We start from the raw sequence: 16,539 nt of genomic DNA, 5'->3' as shown, positions 1-16,539 counted from the left end.
AGAAAAGAAAAGAAAAGAAAAGAAATGAAAAGAAAAGAAGCAATGTATGGTTAAGAAAGTCAATATATTCATTGTCCAACCAGATGGCAACATATTAAAACATGTGACAATTCAGCATTCTACAAAATGTCACAGAAGCAAGACCAATATGATTAGTATGTGATGTGGTATGTGTGTGTGTGTGTGTGTGTGTGTGTGTATGATGAGGTGGGGTGACAGAAGAGGGAGAGAGACAGAGGCAGAAAAAAAGAAAAGTGAGAAAGAACAATTGTTTGGCATCACTTCACACAACTGTGTATGTGCATATCCAATCTGTGCAGAGTAACCCAACAGTCTAGAGGCCAGGAGAAAAGTTACTGTTTGAGCACAAAGACCATCTGTATGCAGAATTGTTTTAGCTCTAGATAGGTGAAACTTTGGTGAATTAATCTTTCAGTTACTTCCTGGGCAAACCACTCTTTAGGGAGTAATCTATTTTAATCAAAATTCATGGATTTCAATGTTAATCTAATATAAAAGGTCCTTACAGTCCTCCTATGGAATAATGTTTGCCCAAATGTCTGGACATCAAAGCAAGAACAAGTTGGTGTGGAGCATTAGCCTTCATGTTCTGTAGTAAATGTGATGATGTATGATGGTGGTGCACATAGACAATCTACCTAAAACTTTCTACAGAAACGATTCAGGAAGATTGAATTGATTCTCTTAATCTAGGTTAGAGATGAGAGAGATAAAGGATGAGGTAAGGAATTAAAGCTTGTTGTCCATGTGAGGAGCTGGGGTGACCTTCAGGGAATGGCAGCTAATGAGGCTGTAGAGGGAAGCTAGAGAGAGACCGTGAGGAGGGCTTGTGCTCATGTGTGGTATTTAAAAATTATCTTGGCAAAGATGCCAGTGGGAAAAGAAAAATAACCAAAATAGCTTCAGTAATTAAAAATGAAACAAAGGGAGAATTTTGTTTCAAAATAAATAATAATCAAGTTTGAGAATGAAGTGAAAGATGTATTATATTTCATGAAATGTAGTCCAAAAAGGTAAAATTAAGGTCAAGGATGAACTTTTTCATATTAATTTATGTTTCCAAATGTCATAAATTAGTTTTGGAGAATGAGCATGTTTATAGAACATATTGTGATCATTTTCTATTCCTTACTCTCCTCTCACTTCTCCCTGATCTCTGTCACTCTCTTCAGCAATTATGACTGTTTGTTTCCGAGCACCTGTCCTTTATTTCACTCTTTCACTTATTGATATTTTAGGGTTCTCAATTGGAGAGTAGAACAAGCTTCTTTTAGCATTGCTCTTTTTGTCCCAATATATGTGAAAACACCGCATTCCACTCAGTACCATGGTTCTAAGGGGAAGACAAAATGCCCTCCCCAGGGGACAGGGATTAATGTCTGGAGAAATTTCTGAGAGTGACTTTGTCAAACTGCTACCACAAATTACCTTGGACAATGTAGTATAAAATCGGACAGCTATTTCTCACTGTTCTGAAGTTGGGAAACCCAATGCTCCAAGTGCCTGCTTTAAGCATCTGCTGAGGGCCTGCTTCCTGCTTTGCAGACAGCTGTCTCTGCTGTATCCTCATATGGCTAAATGAAGAGAAAGAATAGAAGCAAATAATGTCCATTGTTTTTTCCAAAAAAGGGTTATCATTCATGAGGTCTCACGAATTTGCAATACCAATTTCTGGTAGCAACTTCCTGTTTTAGTTATTTTGATTGCTGTTATACATTACCCTAGACAAGATGACTTGATGGGCGCTAGGAGGACGGGATCGGAGGACAGACTGTCAATTCCTGATACTCACGCATATTCGAAAGGTAAATAACGAGCTCTCTGCCTCTTCCTATGAGGGCACTTAGTTGATTCTCAACGGATTCATTCTCATGAGCTGATATGTCCTTAGACTCTGGTTGTGAATTTGGGGGAGGTGTAAGGATCAAGTCCATAAAAGTTTGGGTGCTACTGGCATCTAGTGGTAGAGGCCAGAGATCAGGCCACCTATCCTATAATTTATATAGCTCCCACAACAAAGGATTTTCATGCCCCAAATGTCAATAGTTCTAAAGTTCAGAAACCCTGATATAGAATAAAACAAGTTGCACAGTGGATTATTAAAACTATAATACTTATTGTATTTATGAAATACTTTTGAGAAAATATTTTGGGGAGCTATTAATCAATATACACAATCCATATACATACAAAGTTAAGTAAATATTTCAGTGCATTTGGATCAATCAAATAAACTATTTGTATGAAGAATTCGTTCCTTCAGTGTATTATGAATTGTCTCAATATTTGTCCCATATCATTGCACTCACTATGATGCATACATTCTCCCAGTTGTTGAGGTGCGAAGATGGGTACATTGTTTCCAAATGTTAACAGAGGAAAGCAAAAATCTATTAGCATATAGTGGTCCTTCTTTATACATCTTTTTTGGTTACAAAACTAAAATGAATCCTGTTGCATATCCTTTAAGATAATTAGGCACTCCATAGTTGCTGCTTGAGGATACAATTTGCATAACATTTATTTTTGATTTTAATAAAAATATGTCATTCACATGGGACTTTAGGTGAAAATATGAAGAAGAAAACAATAACAAACATGAAAGGAAACCTCATACTTCTGCCTTTCTCAGGGACTAAATGTTTGTACTAATTCAGGAAAAGCAAATTCCAAATGGATACATTTCAGTGTGCCCTGAAAGACAATTAACTCTAAGTTTATGCAATTGGTAATAAAAATAATTTTAAGTCTTACGGACGTTGGTAAAAATTGTCCTGACTCTGTTCTTTTGTATTTCAATTTCTAAACAATTAGCAATACTCTTTTGATTTCTCACAGCATACATTGTCTAGTGTTTTATTTTTCTTATCTTTTTCTACTTGAAATAAGATGTACAATTTGTGGCAATACAATCATCACCTTCTGTTAAAAATGCATAAAATTAGAGACTCACTGTTTACCAGCAGCAACTAAATCTTTGATTTCAGTAAGTTATATTTCCCAGCAGGGTAATACTGGTTTTAGAAACTTTACAGAGTAGCTACTGAGAGATGAGCAATCCTATTTTAGACTTCAGAGCTTTTGGAAGTGTGATTCAATAGCATGTGACTATTAAAAAATAGTGGTCATTCATTATTTGCTGCCTCTTAACCAGAGACATTATGTGTTATTTTACAAAATTTCAATAAACCCCAAAGGGACTGTGGTACTTGTTTAGTTTTACATGTGAAGAAACTAAAACTCTGAAAATGAATCCATATAACCAGGTTTACAGAGTAAAATTTTGGATTCAGAATGCAAACCTATTTTTTACTCTGAAAACAATGACTGTTCTTAAAGCATAATATGTATCTTCTCATAAATTTCAAGTAACAAAAAAGCAAATAGAAGACACTGTATATTTGCAATTATAATATATTACAAATTAAAACAAACAAACAAATAAGAAAACTCAAATGAATGTTTTCCATGTTCAGAAAGCCATTGATCAAATGTCAGTACTAGAGTAGTTCTCTGTATAGATCCTATTCATAAAACAGAAAAATGGGCCGGAAAGATGGCTCAGCGGCACAGCACCTGCCTGGCAAATGCAAGGTCCTGAGTTTGATTCCCGGTACCAAAAAAGAAAAAAAACTCATAAAATAAGCAAAAATAATATTGTGTGCTTAAGCACACTTAAGTGTGCTTAAGTTCAGAATACCACCTTACAGCAATGATAAAGACATGCACTACTTTATGTAATATAAGAAAAATTTGTTAGAGTACCCCAATCACATTTCTCATATGATGGGAAGCTTTGGTCACTGAATTTACATGAATCAGATAGCATACGGCCTCCTTGTTTTAATTTACTTTCCCTTCTTTTTCCTTTTCTTTGTTCCTTTGTTTCTTTTGTTTTGTTTTTGCTATTTTTTAAGACTGCTTCACTATGTAGTTCAGGCCATCCTTAAAGTCACCTTGTAGCCCAGACTAAATTTGGGATCTTCTATCTCAGTCTCATTGTCCTCAGTGCTGAGATTATAGGTGCGCAGCCCCTCCACTACTCCTCATTTTGCTTTCCTTCCCTCAGATTTACAATCCAAATTTACCTATACAATTACTTATTGTTAAAATTTGAAGGTTTTTTATAAAATAACTCCAAAATAATAGAAAACAAAGATTAAATGTTTTGCTTTTCGAATGCCTACCATGATAGTTTGTGTTAAAAAAAAGTGGATAAAATTCTGATCTCAATTTTAAATACTGTCCAGGTTAAAAAGTATATTTGTAACATAAAATAAGTTTTCCAATGTGTTTGTTCTTGCCTTTTGGTGGCCTTAGTAGGCAAACGGTTCTGCCTGCCTTCCGTGTTCACATAATCTATGACGATGCCATTTGGGAAGACTGCACTAACCTTGGCTGTGATAACCACTAAACACTAGGTGACATTTCCAACTAAATGGTAAGATCTTATGGCAAGGCAAACAGGGAGACTGAAAGAAATACTGAGTTTGAACATCTGATTCAAACTTTTTGCAAAGATGAACAATATCTGTCAAGGTAATTTCAATATATACGCATGTAAAAGATAATATCTAATGAGCAATGAACTTCTTCTACAGATTAAATTTAATTATATAATGTTAGACTGTTGATAATAATTTACTCACCTTAACGGTCTCATCAGTGTATTCTTTTATAGACACTCATGAAATCTATACCTGAATCTTCTGATAAAATGTTTTCAATCCATCAGGACTATTTTATGCTGAGTAGAGTTAGACAGAAAACAGACTCTTCCTAAAAAACCTGAAGTTCCAGTCTATGATGTGTGTTTTGTATATGTATCATATTATATTTTGTTGATTGATCAAAGACTTTACTGTTACATGTCACCAGCAGGTGACATTTGCGGTTAAAAAGGGACCAAGAAATAGCTAAAGCAACACTGTTCTTTTATAGATGAATGGATCTATGTCCTGAGAAGGCAGAATGGCTGACCTTAAACCACACATATAAATAATTAAACATAAAATACCAGCACAGTCATATTGTCATTCATTAACAAATATAGAGAAGACTTCTGAAAGTCTTCAATTTTGACAAAACTTATCTAACAATTACTTTGGCATCATTGTCTGCGACATCCACACCAAAGCTCACACTTGTCCTAGAGAAGAAAATCTGCCTTGTTTTATTTGGGTGGGGGGCATGTGCCACAACTCACTCAGCCCTGGAGTAAATATAGATGCCCTGATGAAAGAATTCCCAGATTTCCTGACAAGAGACGAACATCCAAATAGCTTTTGTATTTTATGTGAATGTGACAAGTAAACGAAAAATTCTAATTTTTTCATAAATTTGTAGAACTCAACATTACTGGAACTTCTGCAATCTTCCTTAGAGTCATAAATAATAATTGTATGCACAGTTTTTACTCATTTATTTTTGTTTCATTGGATTAAGGCTTTGATTTAGGTTCTTAGACATTTTTCAAAATATGTGTATTATGTACTGCACATTCTATGAAGCAATTGATTTATCAACGGGTAAGTGTTCTTTTATTTTATTTTTAAAATAAAGGTTATTTTAAGTATTGCCTTGTGCAATAAATTGCATAAAGGTAGATAAATAAAGTTATCTTTTTTACCAATCTGAGTCATAGCTCAACCATGTGGCTAAAGATGAGGCAAACTGCCATAGTATTCTACAGGGAATATACTGCTCAAATGTATTCCAATTATTTATCATAGTCAGTAAAACTTACAAAGCAGCTATTTAGGGTGCAAAATCTAAAAGAATGTTGCTTTATTACAAACATGTGGTATCTCCAAGTATGAGAAGTGAGATATTTTAAGGAGATCTTCTATAGCTTCCATAAAATGATGTTTCTCAAATCACTCTGGAAATAGATTTTCACTTCATAAGTTTTAAGTGCATTCGTTGTAGTGAGATGGACTAAACACAATGAAAAGAATAACTGCCTTTGAAGTACTAAATTTTGTTATTGAAGTAAAAAGCAACTTTTCTAGTGCATTTTAACACGACAACTATCTTTGGCATATGCCTCCATAATAAAAGGGAAATTGAGTGCAAATGATGAATTAGGCAATTTGTTTGAAGTAGCATTTGCTGAAGAAAACACTTGAATAAAGGTAATCATTACTGACATTGACTGTTTATTATAGTCTCAGCTTGTCTGATTATTTGCCTGAAAAATTAATTAATTTAAATAATGAATCTTTATATTATTCTGATGTATTGCATTCCTTTTAATCTTCTCTCCTTGTCTTGAGTCACATTTACTAGAAATGTAAAGTGGTGCATATATTGTACGTCAGAGCAGAGAACACTCGTAAGAATAAAGATTATAGCCCATATTTATATGTTAGCATGGCAACTACAAGATGCTTTCCTAAGCTGAGTAATTTGCAAATAGACCCATTTATCTGTGATTATAAGATTATTTAGGGTTTGCATAGGAACTTGGTACAATTAGAGGGATTTTAAGGACTGTTGGACAAATAAAAGCTGGCACTAATTTAAGTTTTTTAGATAATTGCTGGATTATTAATTATTACTGGATTATTAATAATTAATTATCAATTATTACTGGATTATTAATTATATAATTTCACTACACTTCACAATGTTCCCAAACTATGACTTCTCAGAAATAGTACGCAAATTATAAATGTATTTGTTCTTTTTTCAATCCTTAGATATTTGTCAGTGAAAGAGAAAATAAACCCACAGTACACTGCAAAGGAGGAAAATTTAAAACTTTAAAAGTTATTTCCCAAATTACTCTAATTTAAAACATAATTCATAATCTGTGTATAAGATGGTATTAAACATCTACAAATGTGTATTCTATGTATCAAAATATGGTGCTTTAGATGGTAAGACACGATGCGTTACTGGCATAATAATTTCTAACAAAATATAAAAAAAGTGAAACATTACTAGCCATGTCTTAATGAATTTTAAATTAGGATTAGTTATGAACAGATTGTCCATTACCTTTGTTTATTGCCTCAAGTATGAAGCTAAGCAACACTTTATATGCATGTTATTATTTGTAGAAGGAAAATTAACATAGTATCATTCAATTTCCTATAAAAATTGATACAATGTAGAGAACAGGAATTAAAAAGTACTGTTCAGATTCGGAACAAAGTAGACTATAGTTCATGATCATTGTAGGGAGGGTTTTTTGGTTTGTTTTGTCTAGATCACACCATTTTAGAACACAGTGCCAGAAAGAAAAAGATCAAAGCACTTGCTATTTATAATCTTATTCATCAGAATAGATCACCATGTGACTTATTTTCTTATATAGCTTTTAGCCTCAATTTACACTGGTTTGTTTTGATAGCTGTGAGCTTAAGTTTTAAAAAACACCTTTAGCTCCAATTACACATTTTCATCATAAATATCAATTTAAGAAATACATTTTCTCAGCAAAAATTTACCTGATTTTATACTCTTTAGGCATAGCTAAAAATGTAAATATTATAATTTACAAAAATAAACCTTAAATATGGATGTATTACTTCATAAAGTTCAAGATATCTTTACATCTTTAGGAATTTATGAATCAAACGGATTTTGAAAAGTATCTGAAGAATAAACGGCTGAAAATATTTTGAGTTTTAAAATTCATTTGCTTTGTAAACAACTTTATGGATTCATGTCACTACTTAATTCACAATATTTGTCACTGACTTATTTTATATTTAATACTCAAAATAGTTTTCAGTTATTTGTTTTCCCTGACATTTCTATTTGTCCTTCTTCTGAGTTTTTATTTCTTTTTCTGGGCAGAAATCCAAGGGCAGTTAAGCAGAACTACTTAGTTCTACTACAGTCAAAATTCAATTGCAACTGCGTGGAGATGACTCTGAATCCCAAAAATCCTGCAGTTTGGTGCTTATATATTTGATTTCCAAGGAGACTGAGTGATATACAGAAGTAAATAATATGAGCTTGAGGATGCATTCCAACAGTATAGTTACCAAGTTTCTATAAGTTAATCATGTATTTTATTATTCTAAACCCAAATAAAAAATAATACCAAATGTATTTATTCACTAATGTTAGTATTTAAGTTTTAAAAACAGTTTGAAGTGTCTAAAAGTGCAGAGACTGCCACAACCAAAAAAATTACGTGTTTCCAGATTATTCACTGACCTGATAAAATAAGGTACCAGCTTTTCTAGATGAAGGTTTGGAAATAAGAAAGTTCTTCAAATGGTGCCTGTTCTACCCCATCTTGGAGGTGCATATTCTTGCCCCTTTGACAGCAATTTATTCGTATCTTTGTTGATAGTTATTTCTGGAACTTTGAGGTTGAAAAACATGTTCCAATTTGAGGTCATTTGATTTTCAGATATAGAATATTTTTTTCTTAGTGTAAACAAAAATAAACAGTTTCCTCAAACCCGATTGACGGCAGCTTACGTTAAATAATAAAATAGCCAGTAAATCAACTCATTACTTTTTATTCCTGTTAGTTTGACAAAAACTGACGTGCTCAAAGCAATTCAACCTCGTTCTCAATATCAGGCCTTAGAAAAGAATGCTATCAGATTTCTTCTGGATATCAACTCAAGCATAACAATTAAACTGTTTGCAGCAGAGCATGAGTTCATGCTTTGGGAAAGCCCAGGGAAATCCACGATTGCTACTACTCCTACACTGTCATATCTGTAATGAATGTCTCTGATTGTCTTTATTACTTTTTAAAATTATGTTTTCATATTCAACTTTCTTCAGTTAATATAAAGTTATTACTAGAAGAATCAATGTACACTGGTCAATTGCTTGTTTTAGTCATGCAGTTATAATTGAGATAGTGTCTCGGTTACTTTTCTCTCGTTGCTGAGACAATATACCTGATGCCTAGAATTAAGGAAGCACAGGTTTATCTAGCTCACACCCTGTGGAGGTTTTGGTCCATACTCGGCTGGCGCCAAGGCAGAGTGGCACATGGCAGAGGGCAACAGTTCAGGGCAGCAGAAAACAGCAAAAGCAGCAAGAGTAAAAAGGGAGGAGCAGCCAACAAGCCGCTTTTCTTCCCTTATCTTGTATTCAGGCTACCAACCCCATAATCCCAGCACTGGATCAGGAAGCAATCACAAACTCTAGAAGACCCCGCCCATGACTGCATGAGGCTTTGAGGGGATATCTACACACCAACAGTGACAGAGTCTCTCTCTTTGCAGGCCTTTTTTTAACTAATAAATTTCTTTGGAAGATTTGTACTTTGTAGTCTCAGTCTATACTTTGCTACTAATGGTTTCTACCATGTTTATACATGTGTATTTCTGAACTGTTGAACAATTTTATACCTTGTCAGTATGCTCTGCATATCCCACTGACAATATGTCTACAAGTGACATATATGATAACTACATTCACTCTCTGTTCTAGAAAGTGTGATGAATCCTGTAATATCTCTAACACAAAAGTTACCTGCCCTGTATGTTCACCAGATTTTCATACTTTTGTGATACTATTACCGAAGTGTTCTTGTTAATTTCAATGGCAAGTTGCTATTTTTGCACTGTGGAAACAATTTCTTATTTCTCACAATTATTACCATTTTAAATCCTCCTTTCTTGCAAAAGAATCATGCCCTGTAATACAGAAAATGTTTCACATTTCCTCTACTATAAAATATGAAAAGGTCAGCTTCCTGGACAATATAGAGCACGGTTTTCCTGATGTCCATTCAAGAAAAGCCGTTTGAAAACTTTCACGAGTCATGAATTTATTTGTATATATTAATATTCAACGTACTCTCTTTTTTAGCCCTATTTATTTTCTGATATTTTCTACTTTATTAGGACATATTAGTTATATAGTGTTCTGCATTTTTCTTTACTATTTTGGAACGACAATATCCTCTGGAATCCACTGTAGTAAGACTCCAAGATTTTCACATTTTTGAAATTTACTCTTAGCAAGTTAGTCCACCATGTTTAACTTGCCAACCCCAACCAACACTTTGAATTATCACTCAGCTTCCTAACAAATTTCTTTACATTCCTTTAAACAGTATGTTTAACTTGTGTGTCACTTCATAATTCTAGATTTCCCCCTCTTTTGGAAGGCTGTTAACTTTCTGCTGCCATCTTTTCTGCATTTATGTTGAACTTCTTTAGTCTCAAAATATTGTATGCTTTAGCGCTAAAACTTTTATTTTCTTTTCTCTTACACTTTTTTCTAACTACAATTATACTATTCCCATTACCTTAAATTTATGCTGATTTGAATAAATTTTATGATCTCTATTCATACTGAAAAATAATGCATGCTAAAAAATAATGATCTGTATTAAAAATCATAAAATTTATGATCTGTATTCGTACTGAAAAATAATTGCATACTGAAAAATAATATATGCACATGCACACGCACACACACAAGCTATTTTTAATTTGTCTTCTTTACAAATACCACTGTCAAAATTTTAGATATTTTCATTTACTATATGGCCCTATTTTTTTCTACTTCATGCCATTTACATTTATTTTTATATCTTCGTCTAAGTTTATTTCCTATCTTTTAACTGTTGGTAACTTTCTGCAATATAAGATTAAATAACCACTGCAATATTTGCCCAAAGATGAGCAAATCTGTTATTCTTTTTATTGAAAATTCTTCCAATTTCTTTCTCTTTCATTTTGTTTTAGGTATCAGGAATCAGACTCAGGACCTGGAGCTTGCCAGGCAGGCACTGTTCCACTGAGCTATACCCCAGACCCTCTTCCAATTCCTTTTACAACAGAGTAAAAGTTGTTCAGTGTGTGATACAGGACTGTAGCCCTACCCTTGGAAAGCCATCTGATTCACTCCGTGTAGTCATGTTGACACACATCATTTTTATTTGTCCCTCCTTCTCCCCAGTACTGATGATCAAACCCAAGGCCTTCACCCTGAACAACACATCTCCAGCCATTTCATTTGATCCTTTGAGACAAGGTCTCCCTGTATTGCTCAAACTGTTATTGTTTCTAACCTAGCCAAGCGTTTTACTTAATTAGGACCTTGACACTTTAGTTCTTTCCATTCTGAATGCTTCTTCTATTGTTCTCCTTTCACATATCAGTTCATTTTTATCTTCAGGTCTAGAAGAAATATTACCTTAGCTGAGATTGAAGAAGTATTAGAAGAAAAGAGATAATTTCTCTCCTCAAAAGTTTTGAAAATAATTGGGAAGATTTCTGACACATACAATCATTGACTCCATTATTTATCCATATGGATAGTGCTAGATTTTGCTGAATAAGAATAACCCCCAAACATAGTCATACAATGAGGAAGCAAATCTGGGTGAGGGAAAGGTAAGGGAGGTTGGAGGGATCAAAAATGATCAAGACATGTGATAGGAATGTAATCATTCCCCAAAGCAATCACCACTATGCATTACAAACATGCACTAATTTTAAAGATGAAATAAGGAAATTCACTTTATAGAAGAAAAATAAACATCGAGAATTCTAGTGTATGCTTCTATGGACACAGGAGCACCAAAGAAGGTGAGCCTTTGCCTGTCAGGTCTGCCAACGGAGTACGCTCCTTCCTACACCTTCACTCTTACTTGGTTGGGGAACTGAACAGCATCACCTCTACCCGAAGGGTCTCTTCCCACTGCTGGAGCAAGGGGAGTGGAGGAGGCATGTTGTTCTTGTTGATGGCAGGGTAGACATGGAAACGTAGAAGGGTTTATGAAACCAAGACCAGGGGAGGGGTGATTATTATCACTTTCAGCTCCGGCTGTGGCCAAAGTAAGTGAGAAGCTAAAACTAAGGTGAAAAACCTCTTAGCTATATGTTAGGCTGGCACTATTGGTGGCGCATAATTTCACATCCAGTGATGCTTTTCTTATTATTTTGCTAATCACAGATTTAGTCAAATCAAGTAATGAAGACACACAGGTAATCACTGTCAATGTTTTTCATTTCACATTTGCCTTCAAATCTCAGCTGTGATGAAAATTCCAATATAAATTCACCTCTGAAATCTGTGTTCATTACAATGTTTCTCGTACAAGATGTTACAATTTACCATTTTTTTCAATATACTACAAACTCTCCCAAAGCCATTTTTTGCTTCCTTATTAATACCTCTGATGCTGCTATCTACTTTTACTTCATAAAATTTGATAATATTTTAAAAAAATTAATGTTTGAGTAATTATAAAGAATATAACGGTAATAGTTAAGGACTGAGTGAAAGGTAATTGCTATAGCTTCTGTGTTAAGTTGCTATAGATTGTTTGTGTAAATACTAAAAGTCAAATATAGAAATGAAAGTATATTTGAATATTTTAGTATAATTGATTTAGTTTTTGTTTTAGTTGTATTTTCTCCATTATAGTCTCAAGCAAAGGAGATATTTTTCTTTTATTTTTTTCTACAGATACTTTATCAACTACAGTGTTGAAGAGGACAGATTTTTCAACATTGATGCCAATACTGGAACCATTAAGACTTCCAAGGTTCTGGACAGGGAAGAGACCCCATGGTACAATATCACAGTTGGTGCTTCAGAAAATGGTAAACTGCCTTCTGTATTATAGGATGATATGTCACTTGTATAATAGGTCTTATATGGAGATTTCCTTGAGAGGAGGGTTTAAACATTTTTGTTTTTGCTGCAAAATTTAGCAACATTTACAAAGCATGTTAGATAAATTTACTTATTGTTGGAATGAGCGAATAACACTGATACTGACACAGGAAAATCAAAACTGTCAACCTGAATGATATCTGGGAGGCGTTCGTGTTCTCTAAAATCAAAGAACGAATTTTAGGAACAATGGAGGTTAAAAGCAGAATATATTCAATGAGGGAAAGAAAGCTTCTGTCCAAGACAGGAACAGAAGGAGGCCCACGTGGGTTGCCAAGGACCTTGCCCTTCCCAGAGACTGTATAGAGCAAAACCCTGAGGTGAGGTGGGTCCAAGATAGGGGGGAAATGGGAAATTACAAGGTGGGCGTGAGGGAGGACAAAACTATGGTCAGCCAAATAGATTACAAGTATAATTGTTCAGGTAAAATTGAGTAAACTGGGATCAAATGGGAAAGTGAGTCACATAGCAAGTGGGCATGAATACAGAACAGGGGCTTTTCCTGTAGGGTTTGGGGTAGTGACTCCTTCTGGCTTTTTGAAGGTGGTTGTTACTTATTTAGAATATCAATCCCTGATGTTCACACCTAGGGAGGTATGTGGGAGTATTTGTTTAGTCCTTTTGTCTTGAAGTCTGGCCCACAGCAAATATGTATCTTTCATGTTGGCTCCTTCCAGGGCCTGGCCCTGTGTGACTGCCTATAATATTTCTATCTAACTCAGCTGCCTGTAACAATACCATTTCCTTTACTCTAAATCTGAGATAGTTGTAAAAAATTGACACGATAGAACCTTAGTATTCAACCTTGAGTCAAGAATGTTTGATTTTTTTTCCTGATTGTGAGCCTTTCTATTTTATGTGTGTGTGTGTGTGTGTGTGTATGTGTGTGTGTGCTATGATTAATGCATCTGCTCAATAAATGAAAGTTATTTCATATGGAGCAATTTGAAAATCTATAGCTGTACTTGGATAATTTTATCAATGCAATAACATAGTTTAAAATCTAGTTAGCTTTATAGAACTGCGATTAAACAATGACTCATTGAAATTAGTAGATCTAAGCCTTCTTTCAGGAAAAGCCTGTGATACGAATTTGAGGAAGATTCTTGTGTCATCCCACACCCAGAATATTACATTATGGTGAATACTTAAGTTCAGAAGAGTGCAAGCATAAATATCAATAGTTATGACTATGTTAAAATTAAATTAGAACAAAACTCTTAGAAAATAGACCCATACTTTAGCAATATAGTTGTGATTTTATAGTGGAAAATGAATTCATCAATCAATTACGCCCATTATACCACTGTATGCAAATTTATATAAAGGTTTAAGAAAGATTTCAACACATAAATTTAACAAAACTAAAATTTGCCAGAGATTAGGAATACATCAAACACTAGAATAATTCTAAGGAGCTGGGGATATAGCTCAGCAGCACAAGCATCTACCTGGCAAGTGCAAGGTCCTAAATTTGATTCTCAATACAAAATAAACCATAGAAATACTATGTAAAATGAAATTATTTCTTTCTTTTCTTCTGGAGAGTAGAGGACATTAAAAAGATAGATTCATGTCAAGGATCATCTATATTGCATTATGTATCATCACTACTTCATTCTTTCTTATTTCCACACATACTCTATTACTTTTATGTACAATTTTTTAATTGTTTATTCCTCATGTTATTGACTTTTGCATTGTTTCACTGTTTTTCTAATGTGGTTGATGTTGCAATGAGCATTAGTGTAAAGGTTTTTCTGTGGGTATGCTTTTATTTCTTTTTAAAGCTCTAATTCTATATACTTTTCATTTTTGTACTGTGCATGTTTGAAGTACATACAGTTTACAAGCATCTTGGAGAGTGGGTGCATGTGCATTATACAGCTTGTTTCTTTTCTTTTTTAAAATCTACTTTCCTTTCCCTCTCACCTCCCTCAGGCTTCCTCTAAACCCCTTTCCGCATTGTTACTCTCACTGATATTAGTAATCATATCTCACACTTATGACACATAATGCTTACCTGCATTGAGGTGACACTTCTCTTGCACATATGTTTAAGAGTGGTATTCTTAGCAACATGGTAATTATGTGATTAACTATTGGTTTTCTAAATGGCCACACCATTTTCCATTCCTCAAATTATGGGATTCTAAAGTCTCCATATTGTCACCACCACGTTTATTATTTGTATTTTTATTATAACTATTTTATGGCCATAAAGTGTTATTGCACTGCATTTTATGAACTTTTTCATTACCTTTTGTTATATATCAATGATTAGGTACTTCAAACTTTTCTACTCTACCTGTAATTTTTGTATTATTTTCATAGACATAATTAACTCAGTGGCTTCCATTCAGTGGCCCACATACTATTAAAATAAGCATATCCTAAATACTTTTACATGGGTATTATAAAGAATGCATGGATGGGTTTCTTTGTTATCCTTCTGGTCAATTTTCTTTTTCAAAGTAACTAGACTGGTAGGCAAATGAGATCTTTAGTTATCCAAGGACTGTTAAATAGACATTAAGTAATGACTCATTAAAATCAGTTAGAAAATGAAAAAATAAAGAGGTTAACAAATCCATGAATAAGTGATGACAACATTGAGCAAAACTTCTAGAAAAGTGAATCCACTCCTGTGAAATTTAGATTAGAAACCATGCCTCACATTAACTCACATTCACACCTAAGTCCAAACAATAGCTGCATCTATTAGAATTTATAAATACATATAAGTACATGCATATCATGAAAACAATATTATTCTCAAACATTACCAAAGGAAAGTCCTACTTCTACTAAAGTACCTACTTAACTATACATTTTTAAGGTAACTTCCTTCTTCTATTACTTGCTCACACTTACAGGAATTGAGTTAATACATATCTACTAAGTAAAACAGTACAGTAAATTGCAATTTCTTGACTTTTTACACATAATAATAAAAAACAGTTAGGAGGGCACTTCAGTGAGAATTACTGAAATATTATTTAATCCTAATCAGGTGAATAGAAAGTATAACATTAGTTAACATTTTATCACTATGTGGGGAGAGTGCTTTGAGGATAGAACACCATCAACCATTGATTAATTGGCCTAAGTACCTCTTAATATTGGTAGGTGCTCTTCCATGTACAAGTATTTGTAGGTCTTAACTTCAACATCAGCCACATTATTGAAATATTTTCTGATCCATTCTATTTTGGAAATGGGATTGCAGGATTTTCAAGTTGGATTTAAAAAAACAATTTTAATGTAACAGTTTCAGTAGAGCTGTTCTGTGCAGCTGGGTCTTTTTTGTTATTGCTTGTTTTGTTTATATTTTGTTTTAATAGAGTAGGAAGAATTTATTGAGAGAAAGAAAGCTTCTGTCTGAGAGAGACAGAAGGGAGCCCAGAAAGTGAGTTGCTCACCAATCCTACTTCTCAATCCTACTTCTTATTGAGCAAAGCCACAAGGTGAGGTGGGCTTAAGGTGGGACAGAAGTATCACCAACCAGCAAGGTTACAAGTATAGTCCCTTGGGTAATATTGATCCACTGGGAAATCATAGAATGAGTGTAAAGTGGGACAAAACCACAGTCAACCAATAACTACACAAGAAGTATAGTTGCTAGTGTAATATTGATAAAATGGGAATCAAATGGGGAACCAGGTCACGAGCAAGTGCACAAGGACAGACAAGGACTTTCCCGGAAGGGATGGGTTAAGGAAGTTTGTTCCTCCACCCCAAGGTGATTGATGCTTACTTAGAATATCAATGACTGCTGTTCACCCTTAGGGAAGTTTAAGGGTGAGTAATTCCTTGTCTTGAAGTCCAGCCTTCAGTGAATGTGCCTCCAGCCACAGCTGTCTTCTGCATTGACTTTTTGTGGGTCAGCCCTATCTTACT

At 34.0% G+C, this 16,539-nt stretch overlaps 1 protein-coding gene across 4 annotated transcripts in view; it reads left to right on the top strand.

Annotated features, from left to right (window-relative positions):
- Positions 1-16,539, top strand: part of Cdh18 (cadherin 18, type 2) — a 403,648-nt gene that overhangs the window by 333,629 nt on the left and 53,480 nt on the right. For all 4 annotated transcript variants that reach the window (XM_005386140.2, XM_005386139.2, XM_013515026.1 and 1 more), the window contains exon 8: positions 12,430-12,566. In XM_005386140.2, the coding sequence (XP_005386197.1) occupies positions 12,430-12,566 (137 nt within the window). The remainder of the gene's footprint in view (positions 1-12,429; positions 12,567-16,539) is intronic.

Source organism: Chinchilla lanigera, unplaced genomic scaffold (genome assembly GCF_000276665.1).
Source record: "Chinchilla lanigera isolate Chin_1 unplaced genomic scaffold, ChiLan1.0 scaffold00025, whole genome shotgun sequence".
Classification (NCBI taxonomy): Eukaryota; Metazoa; Chordata; class Mammalia; order Rodentia; family Chinchillidae; genus Chinchilla; species Chinchilla lanigera.
Note: the sequence above shows the minus strand (reverse complement) of the source record. Positions and strands in the feature narration are given on the sequence as shown.